This window comes from Lactuca saligna, chromosome 4 (genome assembly GCF_052625555.1).
Source record: "Lactuca saligna cultivar CGN05327 chromosome 4, ASM5262555v1, whole genome shotgun sequence".
NCBI classification, from domain to species: domain Eukaryota; kingdom Viridiplantae; phylum Streptophyta; class Magnoliopsida; order Asterales; family Asteraceae; genus Lactuca; species Lactuca saligna.
Genome location: NC_136420.1, coordinates 334238127 through 334258779, shown reverse-complemented (window position 1 = coordinate 334258779; position 20653 = coordinate 334238127). Strand labels below are relative to the sequence as shown.

Genomic DNA, 20653 nt, shown 5'->3' with positions numbered 1-20653 from the left:
ATATTTGTTGGACGAGTGTTGCTCTCCGAATATAACTGCTTTTTGTTATTTTTCTCTGACGTATGTGTTAATATGTTTATTAATGAGACTGCATTGGCTGCATATTTTACATAATCAGTAATTGCGTACGCCATGTGTGAGCACTTAATACATCAATTGCATATTAGATAATCATTAATACACCTACTAATTGCATTTGACGTAAACGATTACGTTTGTAGCGTGTGACAAGCACGTGCTCTACCAGCATCCATAATCAAGCTCACGCGCCAAGCAAAGCCGCCCATACCAGTACCACCCCCTCCCTATCAATGCAAAGCCGCCCATACCACTCCTCCCTATAAATACCTCCTGCCACCAAATTTACCCCAATTTCAACATCAAACCCTTTCTGTACCAATCACAGGCAAAATGCAACTTCAAGAAGAAAACAACGATTTAATGTCTTCTCCTAGCTTTAACTATTACTACTCAGATAGTTTGACAGCCATGGCAGCCGCGAAAGTCAGCCGTGAGTTCAAGCAGGAACAGGTTCATGAACTTAGTTATGTTGATGAAGAGGATTTTGAGTTCTCGATGGAGCTCTCCGATGAAGAACTTAATTCTGGCAAACAGATCGATCTCGACCTCGATCACGAAGATCGTCAATTCGTTTTTCCAATTTTCGACAACGAGCAACGCACCAAGGACGATGCGGTTGAAGAAATTGATAATGCTTCTTCTTTTAGGATTCAGGTACAGAAGCTGTTTGTTGATGATGTTGAAGAATCGTCTTCTTCTTCTTCAGTAGAAGCTTACGAATTGGAAGCTCGACATTCTGGAATTTTCTGTATGTGGAGGTCAAAACCTGACGTTGCGTACTCACCTCTTACAAAGAGTAAAAAGAGCAGCTCTACTGGATCCGGATTGAGAAGGTGGAGAATCTGGAGTTTACTCCGGCGGAACCACAGCGAAGGTAAGGCGTCGGCATTCTTATTGTGCCATAAGAAAGTGGAGACCTCGAAGCAAAAATGGAATGCAAAGTCCAATGAGATTACCAGAGTCGCCGGAAAACTGAAAACTCCGTCATCTCCGTCGTTTCACGAGCTATTTTACGTGCAGAAAAGAGCAGAACAGAAAGGCGATAAGATGAAGACGTTTCTACCTTACAGGCAAGATCTCCTCGGGTTCTTTGTTAAAATCAACAGAATTGGGGTATCGTTCTAAATTATGAATATCAATCTTGTTTGATCTAAGAGTCTACTGCTCATTTTGTAACGTGGTGTTTTCAAATTCAGTTGAGATGTAAATACAAATATTTTTCCACTTCAATATTGGTTCAAAAAATATAATTAAAAGAATCTATACTAATCTTCACAATTAAAGCCTTGGCTACGAAGAAACCTAACCAAACCATGCATGCTAGACTGCTAGTTGACATTATCCTACCATATACAGTTTTATTTAGTCCAAGTTACAATAAACTAAATAATAATGTTTTGAGTTTATTTGTAATAAAATGATCGTGTGAAAAAATGTCACTTCTGGAAGTTGGAAACCATTTTTATATGAATTTTAGCAAAATAACCAACTAAATTGTGAAATGCACATCGTGCATTCGCGAGACTACTACTTAAGCCAAGCCGTTAAAAGTTTTTGATAACCTTATCATTCGTATGCAGTTTTTTTTTTTTTTTTTTTTTTTTTTTTTTTTTTTTTTTTTTATAACATATACAACACTTACTAACATAACATATTAGTTCAATTGAGCTTAACTACAATGATGAAAAGTTCACAATATAAATGTACCACAACTACGATGATTAATGAAGTACATATTTTGATAGCATACAATGATAGATCTTTGTGATTCTATATTATTTAGGGATAATGACTTGAGAGAGTAACGTATTTTAGCTTTCGATCATATTTCGTCACTAAACTTTTTTTTCATGATGTATTAACCCTTCAACTTGTTGAAACGTGTAAATGTTACCTTCATGACCGTTTTTAGCCGGTCATAAGGGTAAATATATGAACAATTTCAAATAATTTAAAGGTAAATTAAATACGAAAAAGTCCAATGATTAAATATGAATAAAATTGAAAGTTTGTTACCCTTTCAAGTCATTATCCCATAAATGGTTCTAAATGTTATTAAGGATGGGCACAAACGGGATATGAAGATCACAAAGTAAGGATGTTGTATTAATTGTGTGATATACCTTTATTGTATAAGGTACCAGAAACAACACTTAGAAATACAATATGAACGACTTCAATCACAAAGAAACTGAAGGAAAAAAAATATGGTGGTTTCAGACATATATTTAGGACATATGCGATAGTTTTCACTCCAAAAGGTGTAGACGGTTGTTGTAGATCGTACGAGCCTACGAGGAAGAGATAATATATACTTAGGACATATGCGATGATTTTTGCTCCAAAAGATGGAAATGGTCGTTGTGAAGATAATACAATGTTAGATTTAAATGAGATCTTTCTTTAATCAAAACCTCATGTCCTTGTAAAGAGAAAAATCTCATTTAAATCTAACATCGTATTATCTTCACAACGACCATCTTCATCTTCTGTAGTGAAAATCGTCGCCTATGTCCTAAGTATATGTTCTCTTTTCCTCGCATGATCTATAACGACCGACTCCACCTTCTGGAGTGAAAACCGTTGCCTATGTCCTAAATATATGTCTGAAATCACCATATTTTTTTTCCCTTCAATTTCTTTGTGATTGAAGTCGTTCCTACTGTATTTCTAAGTGTTGTTTCTGGTACCTTATACAATAAAGTTATATCACACAATTACTACAACATCTTCACTTTTGTGACCTGTATATCCCGCTTGTGCTCATCCTTAATAACATTTAGAACCATTTATGAGATAATGACTTGAAAGGGTACCAAACTTTTAATTTTGTTTACATTTAGTCATTGGACTTTTTTCGTGCTTGATTTACCCTTTAATTATTTGAAATTGTTTACATTTCACCCTTGTGACCGGCTAAAACCGGTCATAAGGGTAACATTTACACATTTAAACAAGTTCAAGAGTTAATACATCAGGAAAAAAAAGTTTAGTGACTAAATGTGATCAAAAGTTAAAATACCTTACCCTCTCAAGTCATTATCTCTATTATTTAACGAGTGTTAATGGCGAGCTTTACCTAAAATGGTGAAATTATATGCACAAGACGGTGATCTACGATGAAGATGATAAGCTATAATTCATTAATGACATGGACATACAAAACTTTCCAAAATGGTTTATTAAAACTTATGCACAATGTGAAAAGCAAAACTACAATGACTAATGTGCCATTTGTTTTTTCGAAGCGAAAATGCTTAAAGACTATGGACCACCTCTGCAATCCTCTGTAGCAGAAGAAGGGGACTAAACGGGTGTAACATGTAATAAAAAGTTTTTTTGTTTTTTAACATATGCAGACTGCTGCAATAAGTTAAAGTAAGATGTGAAGATGTTTGAAGCAGAGGGTCAAGTGATGCGTTATGCAGTACACACGCAACAGTTTTTAAGTCAGAAGTCTTCTGAAAAACAAACAATTACGAAGGACCAAGTGTTACGCGTGTATTGCACAGCACACCAATAAATGATTATAAGATACTTTTAAAAAAAAAACAAACATTGCCTAAATTAACAACTCAAATTAAGATAATACGTGTAAACATATGTTCTTCCACTGCAAACTACTACTTTTGCTATTCTCCATCAACTCTAACTACTCATCCCTCAAATTTTATGTTTATTTTTATTTTATAAAAGATGACTATGTATATTTAAAACGTAATAATTATTAATTATATTATTATGCTATATATTGAATTGATATTAAATAATTTTAAATAGAATAATTAATCTTTATTTTCGAATTTAAATAAAAGTGGTATTTATATACCTTTTTATCTAATAAATGTCCCTTCAATAAAATAACAAGTCGTTGGAATTAGTAATATACAAATAAGTTGTTTGGTTATAGTTTTGTAAAAATAGATTTTATAAAATTATTTAAAAAAATGTAAATAAATTTATAAAAACATAATAAATTGAAACGTGCTATTGGTAATCTATATAATTTTAATAAATAAATTGTATTATAAAGTAAACCGTTTAATGATCTTAGAACATTTTTAATGGTTAACTTATCTTATAACTAAAAGTTATTGTCAACTCACCATTCTATTAGTTTTAAGTTCTAATTAAATTACATTTTTAATGGTTAACCTCAACATAATTTTTTTTTTTAAGAGTTTAAGTAATTGATCCACATGTATAAAGTGTTTCTTAAAACCCATTCATTAGTTGTTTTTAAACACATCATATTTTTATTGAAAATGATTTGTATTAAACTTTATTTTAGTTATAATATATAAACATTTGTAACATTTAATAGAAATAGTTATTTATTAAAGAGATATTATTTCAACTAAAATAAAATTATGTACGTAAAATGAAATATTCTTAAAGATAAATGATTAGATCGGACAAACCTTTATACTATATTGATCATTCAATATATATTGAGTCGTCAATAAAAAAACAAAAAAAAAACTATGGTCTCCAATAGTATTTAATAATACTAAAACAAATAGTAAAAAAGCTATAAATAAGCTTGCATTGAAGATGCTCATATAAGGCCGGTCGGTATCATAGCGGGAAAGGGGAGCAGGAAAGGGTCTCGCACGACGTAACACTGGACCGTCGGTACGGGGAAGGGTGGTGCGAGAACGAGAGGGGGAATCCTTTGCCGCGTTCTCTCTCCGTCGATTATTGGGGAATTTTTTTTTGAAGTATTCGTTAAAAAAATGGTATTATTATTATTATTATTGTTATTTTTTTTACAAATGGCTATACGCATTAAAGTTTTTTTTTTTACCATTTAAAACATCTATAAATACTCAACTATTTACCTTCGATCAACATTCAAACAAACCCTCTACCCCCTTTATTATCTTCAAAAAAAAAAAAAAAATGAATCCCGACAATCAAACCCCAACCTCCGATCGAAGAAAAAAAAACCTCATGTTTTGAGTTTATGCACCCCTACTCGAAACATTTTTGCTATCGGTTTATCATCACAAAGAGTTTATCATCCCCAACTCGATGCTCCTATTTAATCTCCACTACAATTTCAATACCAAAATGTTAGACAATATCACCCGATTCAAGTTCCAAATGTTACTCCGCAAATGTTTTCAAACTTTGTTGTTATTCCCGATCAACATTCGCCAAATCAACCTCAAACCCAAACCCAACCCCAAACTCAAACCCAAACCCAACAACAATGCCAACTTGTCGATGAGTTGAATGACTCATAAGAAGACGAGATGGTTCCCGAAACTCAACCCACACTACCCCCACAACAACGTAAAGAGAAAAAACAAGCGCGTGAGGGTGTCTCACAATCGGGAAGACAAAAGTCGACAACATGACTTCCATAAGAAGAGCTGGTTTTGGTAAAAGCTTGGGTTGATATTTATGAGGATTCAATTCATGGAAATGCACAACCAGGAGAGCATTTTTGGTTTCACATTTTAGAACGGTTTCGGGAGGAGCTAGGATAATGTGTCCACTATCGTATGAAACATCAACTGAATTCGAAGTTTCAAGAAATAGTAAAGGGGGTTTCAAAAACAAACGGGTTGTATAACAACCTAAAAACCCAACGAAAAAGCGACCAATGAGACGAAAAATACTTTAAGAAGCTTTGCAGTTTTACCTTGAGGAAGTTGGAAAACCATTCAAGTGACACGATTGTTGGAAATTATTAGTTCGATGTCCTAGGTGGAAAAAATAAGAGAAATATTTTATTTTTGAAACCCAACAATCAAAAATAATGAAAACGAGCTCTAGTGGTTACACAACTTCCTCCGATGCTCGTGTCGATCTAGATTTAAATCAAGAGCACGAAATCGAGCTAGAAGAAATTGTCCTACCGATGGGTAGGGACAAAGCAAAGAGGAAGGGAAAAGAGACATCTTCGGGTGCATCAGATTTCAACATGGACCTTGATGAAATGCGGAAAATAATAATGTCGTTTGATCGATATAATTTTAATTTTTCCGAACGTTTGGCGTTAGACAACGAAAAAGAAGAAGTAAGGAAGAAGGAGCGGGCCAGAGACAAAAAATGGGGCATATGAAGTTCTTGATGGAAAACACTAAGCATCTCTCGGGACCGGCTCTCGAGCTCGTGATGAAGAAGAGGAAAAAAATTATGAAAAAATATTTTTCCATATGTCGTTGTTGGTTGTTTGATTTTTTGTTTGTAAGTTTATTTATTTATTTTAATTTTCTTCTTTTTTAAATTTTAGGTTTATTGTAATTTTTATTTTAATTAATAAATGCATTTTCTTTTTAATTAATTTTTTTGGTTATTTTTAATTTAAAAATTATAAATCATAAAAATCAATTAATTTTATTTAAAAAAAAATAGTGATCGAAGCTTCCCACCCATTCCATGGGTTTTAGATGAGGAAAAAAAATGAAGAAAATAATGATGTTACCCACAAAAAATAAGAAAAACTCTCCACCAATATTTTTCGATCTAACTATAAATTTTTTCCCCGTAAAAACAATCCTTTTGTAAATTGTGTACAGATAATAATAATAATGATCTTGAATATTATGCAACTTACTCATTTGAATTTTAAGTTTTAAATATTCATTCACATGCTTTGATCATTATATTATAGAAAAAAATAGAAAAAAAAATTATAGTCTCACCTTTGACTGGAGATACTTGCTTCACACACAACACTCACAATCTTACATGTCATGGCTGTGCTGTCGTGGGCTCCCCTTCTAGAAAGTAAATATTCTCTTTCTTAACAAGTGCAATTTAGTAATTTACATTTTTTGATCATTTTTTATTTTTAAAAACTAATCATTAAAATTACATTTTTTGATCACTTTTTTTAAACTAATCATTAAAACTATTAATCATTTTTTATTTTAAAAAACTAATCATTAAAATTAGTATTTGAGTATATTAACATTTTCTAATCAAATCAAAACTTTATTATTTATAATTTGATTTATGATATTTTGTTATGAAGAGTAAATTTATTTTATTTGTATTTCCAATTCCATATGGTATCTAAGTTGAGACTTGAAGAGTTGATTTAAAAAAAATAATACACCATATATCATTAGGAACTGTTTGGTAATTTAATTTATGGTATTAATATTTTATTTAATTATAAATTTATAGTGTATGCTATTAAATTATATATTAAAAAAATACCTACTTTTAAAAAATAAAATGAATATATATATATATATATATATATATATATATATATATATATATATATATATATATGCGAAAAGTGAATATATGGCTGTCATGTATGTAATGTTAGGTATTGAACCATCAAAATTAACTTCATTTTGATTAAACAATATATTTTTTTTTCATTGTTAGCTTCTTCCAATTGCCTTTAAACTCATAATATATTTGATTTCGTTATTCATTCCCATTATCTATCTATTTCAAATGTGATTTTTATTAGACCTCTAGTAGGTTTCATAACTTCATTCAATACCTATCTTATGTATACTTGTATGGTTTTTCTATTATAGCTTATGGAAAGAGGTTTAATAGGTTTTTTAATGAACAATTTCAATCTTTCTATGTAGTTTTCTATATTAAATTTCAATTTGGAGACCTACAAGTAGTTAGTAAAATATTATTATACATGGTTTGTGGTGCACAATTAAACTTATAAAATTTCATAATAATATATACAATGCTTAGAATAAGCTCTAATAGAGGATGCAAGAAAGATAGTAGAGAGATTTTATTGCATTTTGTTAAAACTATGTAGTTTTCATGATTCTATATCTAACATTAGGTGCATAACAGCCACATATTCCCTAAGTCCTATATATATATATATATATATATATATATATATATATATATATATATATATATATATATATATATATATATATATATATATAATCAACATAAAAAAATAGATATCTCAACGTATTTTTTTTTATATATTTCTATGGTTTTTAGGTTTATGCATTTCGACGACTTTATCACATATGGTTCATGAGTTTTACAACGACAATTATCAGAAAGCCGGAAATAGGACTCGTGAAGTTTCCAACAAATTGGACACATTTTCGTACGGGATTCATGAATCCTTAGTGATAATTATCAAATAAGCTTCTTATGTGAGTTCATACTCTTGCCTCCTTGCCATCAAATAAGCTTCTTGGGCTTCCGCCACGTTAAATCGAAACTTTTCTGCATGATTCAAAAATTCGCATAAATGCAAAATTGGTTCGTAGAGGACAACGATAACAATTAATTTGTTAGTAAATTTTGTAGACACCAAAAACTTCTCGGACAGTAGATAAAAAATCATTTTTAAGGTTTGGGAAACAAAATGCCCAAATTTGTGTTGAGTTTAATTTTTCGGTTATATAGATGATCCACCTAAGCATCTTTAGCGTTTACTCAATGTCTTGATTGCTCGCTTCCCTCTTCAAGATTGCATTTGGGCAAAAAAATTTAAGGCTTGGTGATGCAAACAAAGTGTTTCTTTTTCTGCCTACCAAGTGTTTCATAAAATGAAGTGTTGTAGCAAATTTTCGACTCAAGCAAATGTAGAGTTTGTGCACACTCCAACCTTTTGTTGGAGCGTCACTTTTTCATTTGAGTTAGTGCTTCTAATTTCGGGTCTCACCTTGAGGCTTAAATAAACTTTATTATTATTATTATTATTATTATTATTATTATTATTATTATTATTATTATTTGTTCATGGCGTCTTCTCATTCCTTTGAGAGCGGGGTTTGGTCGTGTCTTTTTAGGGGGTTTCACTGTTGTCCAAATGATACTGTTGGAAGTAAAAGGATTTCCCATATGATATCTCATCTCAAGAGCTTACACCTCTATACAGATAAATGCATAACTGTGTTACGGTAGGCTATTACTTCAAACCAGGGATTGCTTATGTCTGTGGCAACAACTTTGAAGTAGTTTGGTTAATGGATATGTGGGAATTGCATAAGCTTCATGCCATGAGTCGTTCATGTCACCACCCGAGTGGCTTGATTAAGTTTATTGACGAGGTTGATGACATGAGCATGCATATTGTTGGCATTCCAAAGCTGTGACAACCCAAAATTTTCATTCGTACAAACTCTATGGTCAAGCACTTCAAATAAAAGTCAAAAACATTTTTGCTAATTTTTAGTCAGTTTAAAGTCAGTTTGAGTGTTCTAAAGCCTAGTACCGCAAGAGACAACTGGAGAGAGGATACTTTAGGGTAAAGTGTGCAACATTTATGTCCCAAAACTCCAAGAGTTTGGAGTTTACGGACCAAATGGTATTGGGGCCGAAAATCCTAAGGACTATATAAGTGACACCTAGTCATTTTTTTTCACTTTTTACCATTTTTAAACCAAGAAGCCATTCTCTCTCAAGTAGCATCCGATTTTACTTCTTGATCTTCAACTTAGTAAGTGTTTTCCTCCTTGATTAGTTGATATACTTCATCATTTAGTGATCTTACATGATTTCATCCGTGAAATCATTCCATTTGTTTAGATCTTCAAGCATTATTCAAAACACCAAGAACACACACTAGTGTTCTTGGACCTTAAACACCCAATCAAGCTTCTATCTTGTAAGTACACTTGTCCTAGCTTGTTATGTACTTGAATGAACTTTTTTACACTTAGAAAACACCAAGAAAACATGATCAAAAGGGAGTTTACGGCCAAGGAACCTCCTTGGACCGTAAACTCTATTTAAGTGGTTCAAATGAACCCTAGTCCCTTCCTAAGCCTTAGATACTAGTCTAGATCACTTCCTTGAAGTTTTTAGGACCTTAAACATCAAAAAGATCAAGTGCACATAGAGTTTACGATCGTAAACTCATACAGAAATGGTCCTTAGGCCGTAAACTCTATAAAGTGGTGCCATTGTGACCCTAATGCTTCCTAAGGCTTGGACTTGATCATTGGATGCTCAATCTTGACTTAAATGACCTCAAAACACCAAATGGCACTAAGTACCATGAGTTTACGACCGTAAACTCATGGGGGAAATGACCTTAGGACGTAAACTCCTTAAGGAGTGGTCCTTGGGCCATAAACTCAAATGTCGTGCCATGCAACCTTTAGATGAAACCCTTTGGTAACTATAGTACTTGAATCAACGTGTTTCGATGTCCTAAGGTGTTTTAACTTAGTTAATTAGTTGTTAAATGACTAATTGGATACATATATGTGTTATTCTATGTTATTTAGGATCATTGTGTGTGTTCAAGTCTTCACTTGACACCTAGCACCTTGTCGAACACTTTCGTTCAGTCCACTCACTACAGGTGAGTTCATACCCCTTAATTGACTTTTTAAATGTTTTTAAATGTTTTTATGGGGGGGGGGGGGATACAAGTTGAATCATACTAGTTATTAGATCAATCACATGTGATTAATAACTAGCATACAATTGGATTTTCTATACCGCCAGATTGAGGAGTATTGCCCGAGGGGTGAAATCCAGAAGTTGGAACAGGAGCTATGGAGCCTAACCATGAAGGGCTCCAACATAGTCACTTATACTGCCAGATTCTGTGAACCGGTAGCCTTCTATCCCAATATGGTTCCCACTGAGGGAAGGAAAATCGAAAGGTACATGTAGGGGTTGGTGCCTCCGTACCAGGGAAATGTCTTATCTTCAAACCCTAATACTTTCGACAGTGCCAAACGATTGGCACAACGACTCATCGATCATGGAGTCTAATCCCCGTCAACGACAACAACTCTAGCCATCTCAGAACCCTCCAAACCCGCTGACAATAAGTGGAAGCTTTGGGATGACAAGAAGAAAAAAAAAGCTGCTAAAAAGCAGAGGGTCGTGGCGGTTCATGCTGCGATAGTACCTACTGCTGCTACTCCAATAAGGCAGTACGCTGGAAGTTTGCCAAAGTGCAACAAATGTAACTTTCACCACAACGGACCCTGCAGGGAAATGCAGTGCTCTAACTGCAACAAGAAAGGACACACTGTTCGTTTCCGCAAATCTCCGGCAAGGCCGATCACCCAAGTCCCCGACGTTGGTGTTGGCCAGGCTTGCTACAGTTGTGGCGAGGTGGGCCACTACAAAAAGGACTGCCCCAAAGAAAGAAATGCTGGTGGAACGGGAAGAGTTCTGGCTATAGGCCATAGGGAAGCAGTTGCTGATCTACGGTGGTGACTGGTACGTTTCTCTTTGAAAACTCTTATGCATGCGTACTATTTGATAGTGGGGCAGAGAGAAGTTTCGTAAACCAGAAATTTGCACGCTTACTTAAACAACAACCACACGCACTTAAAGAACCATTCACTGTAGAAATGGCTAATGGGAAAACTGAGAGTACTAGCAGTATATATGTAGGATGTACTCTAGCTCCAGATAGTCATTCATTTCCAATCAACCACATGCCGGTCTCGATTAAAAGCTTCGACGTCATCATCGGCATGGATTGGTTGAGTCTTCATCGCGTCGACATCATGTGCTACGAGAAAGCAGTTCGTCTAAACCTCCCGTCTAACGAAACTCTCATTATCTATGGCAACAAACCCAGCACGAGTCTTCGTATCATCTCAAGTATTCAAGCACAAAAGTATCTACGTAAGGAATATCGTGCGTTCCTTGCTCACATTGTCGATACGAGCCTAGAAACGAAAGAACTAAAGAACATCCCGGTAGTGAGCGACTTTTCCGACATCTTTCCAGTAGAACTACCCGGATTACCTCCGCAATGACAAGTCGATTTCAGAATCAACTTAGTCCCAGGAGCTACCCCAGTAGCCAAATCTCCCTACATATTAGCACCAACTGAGATGCAAGAACTATCTGGTCAACTTAACGAACTACTCAGCAAGGGCTTTATTAGACCAAGGTTCTCACCCTGGGGAGCACCGGTCTTGTTCGTTAAGAAGAAAGACGGATCATTCCGTATGTGTATCGACTACAGAGAACTCAACAAACAGACGGTCAAAAATCGTTACCCTCTGCCTCGCATAGACGATTGTTTGACCAACTGCAAGGGGTGAGTTACTTTTCCAAGATTGATCTAAGATCCGGATATCACCAGTTACGAGTGCTAGAGGAGGATGTTCCGAAAACAGCCTTCCGAACTTGTTACGGACACTAAGAGTTCGTGGTGATGCCATTTGGATTGACCAATGCGCCCGTAGTATTCATGGACTTAATGAATAGAGTATGTTGTCCTTAATTGGATCAACTCATTATCGTCTTCATTGATGACGTATTCTTCTACTCTCGAAGTAAAGAGGAGTATGGCGATCACCTGTGACAAGTTCTAGGAACTTTATGATCGGAGAAGCTCTATGCGAAGTTCTCTAAATGTGAATTTTGGATCCGAAGAGTCGAATTCTTAGGACATGTGGTTAGCGAAGAAGGAATCCATGTGGACCCTTCTAAAGTTAAAGCCATTGAGAACTGGTCAGCACCGAAGGCGCTTACAAAAATTCGTCAGTTTCTAGGTCTCACTGGCTAGTACCGCAAGTTCATACAAAACTTCTCTTAGATTGTGAAACCTCTTAATACACTGACCCAGAAAGGCGTGGCCTTTGACTAGGAAGAGAAACAAGAAAAAGCATTTCAAACGCCGAAACGAGCCTTATGCACTGCACCGATACTATCCCTCCCTGAAGGGATAGAAGACTTCGTTGTATACTGTGATGCATCCAACCAGGGGATTGGCTGTATTCTGATGCAACGAGGTAAGGTCATCGCCTATGCCTCGAGACAGCTGAAGACACATGAATTCAACTACACCACACGCGATCTTGAGCTGGGAACAGTTGTGTTTGCCCTGAAGATATGGAGACACTACCTGTATGGTACGAAAAGCACTATCTTTATAGACCACAAGAGTTTACAACACATATTCGATCAGAAGGAGCTCAACATGATACAACGAAGATGGGTCGAGCTACTCAATGACTACGAACGCGAAATTCGTTATCATCCGGGTAAAGCCAACGTAGTAGCAGACACCCTATGTCAGAAAGAATATTCTGGTCGAAGGGTCAAATCATTGACCATGTCTATCCATTCCCACTTTTCCACACAAGTTAAGGAGGCTCATCTCCAAGCCTTGAAACCTGAAAACGTGGCGGGTGAATCCCTGAGGGGAATGGATAAGAACTTAGAAGCCAAGGGTGGCGAAGCCTTATAAACACGATGGCTTCAAAGACTTGGTTATGACCGAATCGCACAACACTCGATATTCCGTCCACCCAGGTTCGGATAAGATGTATCTGGATCTTAAAAAGTTATACTGGTGGCCTAACATGAAAGAAGATATTTCTACCTTTGTGAGTAAATGCATTACTTGCACAAAGGTTAAGGTCGAATACTAGAAACCCTCCGGTCTACTACAACAACCAGAGATACCAGAATGGAAGTGGGAGTGGATCACTATGGACTTCATAACCAAGTTTCCCAAGACAATAGGTGGACTTGATACCATTTGGGTCATCGTCGATAGATTGACCAAGTCCGCACACTTCCTGCCTATCAAAGAAACTAACAAGATGGAGAAGCTTACGAGAACATACATTAGGGAAATCGTACGACTGCATGGTCTTCCTATATCTATTATCTCCGATAGAGATAGTAGGTTCACTTCGAGGTTCTGGCAGTCACTCCAAAGTTCCCTAGGAACAAGGCTGGACATGAGTACAACCTACCATCCTCAGAATGGCAGACAAAGTGAGAGAACCATCCAAACACTGGAAGATATGTTGTGAGCCTATGTGATTGACTTTGGGAAGACATGGGATACTTATTTACCCCTTGTCATATTTTCCTACAACAACAATTATCACATGAGCATTAAGGCTGCTACATTAGAAGCTTTCTATGGGCCGAAGTGCAGATCCCCTCTATGCTGGGCTGAAGTGGGTGACACCCAATTAGCTAAAGGACAACTTACTGGCAGCACTCTCACAGGTCAGGAAATCATTCGAGAAACGATAGAGAAGATCGTTCAGATTCGTGAATGATTGAAAGCCTCTAGAGACTGACATAAAAGCTACACAGAAAAACCAAGGAAACCTTTGGAGTTCTAGGTGGGAGACCATGTTCTTTTGAATGTCTCACCCTGGAAAGGATTGATACGCTTCGGAAAGCGTGGGAAGCTCAATCCAAGATACATAGGGCCTTTCGGGATTCTCGCTAGAATCGACCCTGTAGCTTACAAAGTCAACCTAACTCATGAACTTAGTAACGTACATTCTACATTCCACGTATCAAACTTGAAAAAGTGTCTGTCCGATGAGACTCTTGAAATGCCACTCGACGAGATCGAGATCAATGAGAGCCTCAACTTTGTGGAAGAAGCTGTAGAGATCATGGATCGTGAGGTCAGGCAGACGAAGCAAAGTCGCACCCCAATAGTGAAGGTTCGCTGGAACGCCAAGCGAGGATCGGAATTCACATGGGGGTGCGGGGATCAAATGAAATTGAAATATCATCACCTATTCACTTAGTTACTTATAACTACTTTATTTGCTTAAACTCTAATTTCGGGATGAAATTCCCTCTAACGTGGGGATGATGTGACAACCCGAAACTGGAGAGATGATACTTTAGGGTAAAGTGTGCAACATTTAGGTCCCAAAACTCCAAGAGTTTGGAGATTATAGACCAAATGGTATTGGGGCCGAAAACCCTAAGGACTATATAAGTGGCACTTAGTCATTTTATTCACTTTTTACCATTTTCAAACCAAGAAGCCATTCTCTCTCAAGTAGCATCCGATTTTCCTTCTTGATATTCAACTTAGTAAGTGTTTTCCTCCTTGATTAGTTGATATACTTCATCATCTAGTGATCTTACATGATTTCATCCATGAAATCATTCCATTTGTTTAGATCTTCAAGCATTCTTCAAAACACCTGAAACACTAAGAACACACACTAGTGTTCTTGTACCTTAAACACCCAATCAAGCTTCTATCTTGTAAGTACACTTATCCTAGCTTGTTATGTACTTGAATGAACTTGTTTAAACTTAGAAAACACCAATAAAACATGATCAAAAGGGAGTTTACGAACAAGGAACCTCCTTGGCCCGTAAACTCTATTTAAGTGGTTCAAATGAACCCTAGTCCCTTCCTAAGCCTTGGATACTAGTCTAGATCACTTCCTTGAAGTGTTTAGGACCTGAAACATCAAAAAGATCAAGTGCACATAGTGTTTACGGCGGTAAACTCATAAAGAAATGGTCCTTAGGCCGTAAACTCTATAAAGTTGTGCCATTGTGCCCCTAATGCTTCCTAATGCTTGGACTTGATCATTGGATGCTCAATCTTGACTTATAGGACCTAAAAATACCAAATGGACCTAAGTACCATGATTTTACTACCGTAAACTCATGGGGGGAAATGACCTTAGGCCGTAAACTCCTTAAGGTGTGGTCCTTTGGCCATAAACTCAAATTATATGCCATGCAACCTTTAGATGCAACCCTTTGGTACTATAGCACTTGAATCAAAGTGTTTCCATGTCCTAGTGTGTTTTAACTTAGTTAATTAGTTGGTAAATGACTAATTGGATACATATATGTGTTATTATATGTTATTTAGGATCATTGTGTGTGTTCAAGTCTTCACTTGACACCTAGCACCTTGTCCGACACTTCCGTTCAATCCACTCACTACAGGTGAGTTCATACCCCTTAATTAACCTTATAAATGTTTTTAAACGCTTTTATGGGGGGGGGGGGGATACAAGTTGAATCATACTAGTTATTAGATCAATCGCATGTGACTAATAACTAGCATACAAATGGATTTTCTATACTTTAAACTGTTTTACTAAACAAATGACTTCAGACTGCTTATCAAACTCTTTTACATGTTAAACTTCTTATCAAACTAAGTTTTATGTACCAAACCTTTTCTATTACAACTTTTAAACTTATATATTGTTAAAACCATGTCTATTACATATATTTCTTGTTCCTTGTTTGATTGTGGACTTAGAGTATCTTGTTGTTTGTCCCAGTGTTGTTGGATCCTTAGTTATATATTATGTGTATATGTATAGATATACAGACTTTTATCTCAGTTCAATACATTCAATCATATAACCGATTCTACTAGTAACTATAGTAGGTATAGTTAGAGATATTCTACCACTTGTTTAATGAAGCATACAAAGACTCAGTTCATTCATGAGTCAATACTTACTATTATGAGAAACTATATAACGATACTATGATGAGAAACAATACATTCACTACACTAGTACATTCATTACATATACAAGTATACTATAACATAAATGTGATCCACTGTTTCAGAGCATGTTTTCACTGCCATGACCCGATTTGTATCCAGAATCTCCTGGAGGGAGAGCATGAGTTTGTGTATAGATCTATACTAGATTGACTATCCTACACCTTGCTGCTAGCTACAGTGGGATCGGCAGGTCTTCGGGTGCCAAATGTCATTTCTTTTGACGTCTTACATCGCCGTGTTCATAGTCGATAGTATGGTACAATTAATCACATAATACCTTAATATAAATCTGGTTTAAGGTAGTTAATACAGCATAAGTTATTATAATTCAACACTACAGTACTACATTAATTTACCCTTTACATTTATTTTGTGATCACTTCACTTAAACAATATTGTAAAAACTATATTTTGATAATGATAGTTACACTTGGGAAAATTATACACTTTTACAAGGACAAAACATACATAACAATCGTGCCTTGGTAGAAGGCTACTTTTAGTAGAAAATATAGGATTTTCTATGAGTTACAAACCTTTACAAACATTCGCATATTTTTACTACAAACGTTTACAAACTCGTACTTCAAATACTGTCTCAAACGTTTTCATACAAATTATGACACTAAATACTTATGAACTCACTAGCTTTAATGCTGGTAAACTCTTTCAAAATATCTTGTATTCTCAGGTCATCAGTAGACAGGTACCGAGACTTGAGAAGATGGAGCACATACAAGACTCATCTTTTATTTTGATTCATATTTTGGTGTCTTATAAACCACAAAACACACTTGTATTAAAATTATATATTTAATGCAATGGATGATGTTGTTTACTTGTTTACTATTATTCTGTGTTGTGATACTTTACATGGTGTCCTCCGCCCCAAAACGTTTCCGCCGTTCTTCATTTTGGGGTGTGACAAAAGCCACTAGCAAATGAACCAGAAGCCGAAATCAATGATGGGTTGGTGATGGATGCTCAGCTACTTGATCGTATTTTTAAACAACCTATCACCACCGTCAAAACATCCATCATAACTATCGTATGGATTTCTCTCAGGCTTTGAAAGTAGCCCTTTCCAAGGTGGTTGCTCATCCCAAATCCATTGAAGCGTGAGTTTCTTGGTAATTCTTCCTAAGTGTACTCTTCAGGTATCCAGGCCCAAGAATAGGCAAGAAAGTTGGACTGGAAACAGGAAGTCTTTGCAACATCGTAATATCTTCAATGCTTCAGCTACTAGACGATATCGCTAAGCTATTTAAAAACTTCATTGACAACGCATGACTGGAGCAACAAGATAAGAAAGAAGAGTACATTCAGGAGAAAAGAACATTGGGCAGCACCATTGTCAGACAATGTCTTCGTAAGGTTGTCAATGTACATTTTACAACAGCAACGAAAGTTTTCTGTTTTTCGGGGGTTGCTCCATTTAGGGGTGATACCACGAAGGCATTGGAGGATAAGCATCCATACAAGCCACTACCTTCCATGCCCAACACCATATTTTCAGAACCTCCCATTGTAGTGGATGTTGACAATGTCCTTGGGGGGAATTAAACCCTACCCTAAAGGTACCTCGTGTGGGAAGACGGGTTGAGAGCTTAACACCTTTTAGATGCCCTTTATAGAGAAGGTTCGACTATAGCCAAAGACCTCCTATGTGCTATTACATCTGTGGTTAATCTATGGCTAGGGGGAAGATGCCCTTCGAGTTTGGCAGAATTTGTTGCATCTACTCCTCTCACGCCGCTTTTAAAACCTAACAAGGGAATACGACCTATTGTAGTAGGTACTATATGGAGACATTTGATTTCCAAGTTGGCTATGAAAGGTGTTGGTAAAGAAATGACTAAGTATCTCAATGATTTTTAGTTCGGATTTGGGGTGTCGGGTGGCGCTGAGGCCGTATTACATAGTGCTAATTGGTTGTTGAGTGAACGCCACGATGACGGATCTCTCTTAATGCTTACCGTGGACTTCTCTAATGCCTTTAACCTTTTTGACATATCCGGATTACTTTATGAGGTTATATTTAGGTGTCCCTCTATATCCTTGTGGGTAGAATTCCTATATGGTCAAGCAACAAGGTTGTATCAAGGCAACACACGTATTCAGTCCACTACTGGGGTTCAGCAAGGAGACCCCTTGGGACCACTTCTCTTTGCTCTCGTGCTGCACCTGCTCTTGAATAATATTAGAGACAATTGCAAGATCATTGTCCATGCATGGTACCTTGATGATGGCACACTTATCGGAGATTCGGAGGAGGTGGCCAACGCATTGGACATCATCTTGGTGATTGACCCAAAATTGGGCCTTCAGCTGAATACCAAGAAAACTGAGCTCTTTTGGCCCTTGTGTGATGGTAGGAAGTTATCTGAGGGGCTGTTCCTGGCTGGCATCGGAAGGCCTCCTTTGGGGGTGAAACTTCTTGGGGGAGCTATTAGTAGAGATGCTAGTTTCATTCGCAGCTTAGCCATAAAAAGAGCTGAAAATGCTTTGAATTTGATGCGCCTTCTTCCAGAATTGTTTGACCCCTAGAGTGAGCTCCTTCTGCTTCGATCTTGTATGGGTATTGCTAAGATTTTCTTCAGGTTTAGGACATTCCAACCCATTCACATGGAGGAGGCGGTAGTATTCTTTGACAATGGGTTACGCGGGGGGATTGAGGACATTGTGGTTTGTGGTTGTCACAACTAGGAAATTCGATGCCTTGTAAACATGGAACAATAATAACAAATATGAACCAACAATGTGAAAGCATGAATGATGCTTATTTTATAATAACAAAACTTCATCAAATACTACATTCTAGCCCTACATATGGTCAACAAAGAATTGGAAACCTTTGAAATCCAAATTTGAATTCATTTTGGATCAGGATTCCTTATTGGGCCTAATGGACCAATAAACTTCCAAAATTATCCATCTTGAATCTAGAACTCTCTAATGGGCCCTAAATGGACCCATATACATGAAACATATATTTTGGGCCTTAATGGGTCCCAACCAAATAAATTTAGCCCTATTAGGTCATAAAAATTTCACTTTGATTTATTTGGGCCCAAACATCATCTAAGTGAGTCATAATATGGGCTAAACACTCAAAAGCCCAAATTTTCTCTTTTCCCTCTCCAATCTCGGCCCAAGCCCACAAATAAAGAAAGAGTTGACTTTGTGGTGCCAACTCATTTTTATTTAGTGGACTTCCATGCATACTCTCATACTTCCATTGAACAATCCCATCACCCTTCTCTCTTCTTCTCCCTTTCTTCCTCTCGGCCAAACCTAAACAAACACACACACACACACACACACACTTCACTCAAAATTCTTTCAAGGAAACTCTCTCCACTCCTCTCCAAATTTTCGAGATCTAAGAGACTTTCAAAAAGATTCTTCCACAAAAATCATCATCCAAGGTAAGTTGATGTTTGATCCATGCTTTAAATCACTTCTTTTCATCAAAAATCATCTCTTAATCCATTCAAATTCATGATCTTTCATCTTAGAACATACTAAGTTCGAGATCCATCCAAGAAACGTGTTAGGGCCGAAAATAGCACCAAACTTCTCCCAATCTTCTTCAAAACCGAAACTACATCTCAAGGTGAGCTTCATACCCCTTTCTTTTCCGTTTTCATGCGTTTTATGGGGGAGAATACAAGAAATTGTGTAGATCTATGTGGATGTGTATGATATGTGTGATTTTTTGCATGTATGTATGTGATTTCATGTGTTTTTGTGATGAATATGTAAACAAAAGGGGTGTAAACCCGAGATCTATGACATGAGAATGGAAACAAACATAATCTAAGATATTTTATACCAAACAAGTCAAGAATGATAGCTTATAAGGTTATGATTAACATATTCTAACATAAAACCCATTTTAGGGTTTAAATTGTCAAAAATACGAAACTTGGGTTACAAATCAATAAGTCACGGTTTTTTGAGGGTCAAAAGGGTCATAATAGTTTCTATAATCATTTTTCTGAATAATAAAATTTTCAAGGGACTTAAAATGTAAATTTTTAGCTTAATGGGTTAATTTTGGGCTTTTCGGCCCAATAAGCCTCAAAATGCGAAAAATGATAAATTGTGGGGGCTGAAATGAAAGTTTTAGTAAAACAGGGGGTAATTAGCATAAAAAAATATTTTAAGGGTCAAAAATGCTTTTCACTGTCAAAAGGACCAAAAATGCAAAGTTTTTAGATTTTGGGCCAAAACTATAAAAGTTGAGAAAAATGGGGTTCTAACCGAGAAACACCATTCTGGAAGGGCTGAAGCTGCCAACAAAATAAATTTTGGGTTAGAACTATCTTTTCAACAACTTTATGATACAAAAGT

General features: G+C 36.1%; 1 protein-coding gene across 1 annotated transcript; it reads left to right on the top strand.

The window, feature by feature from the left end:
- Positions 1-411: 411 nt before the first annotated feature.
- Positions 412-1206, top strand: LOC145040962 (uncharacterized). The gene has a single exon (XM_078988842.1). It carries the CDS (start codon positions 412-414, stop codon positions 1204-1206), a length of 795 nt encoding a protein of 264 aa, XP_078844968.1.
- The last annotated feature ends 19447 nt before the right edge of the window (positions 1207-20653 follow it).

Coding starts and splice junctions, on each gene's coding strand:
- LOC145040962 (XM_078988842.1), top strand. CDS start 412: ATGCAACTTCAAGAAGAAAACAACGATTTAATGTCTTCTCCTAGCTTT.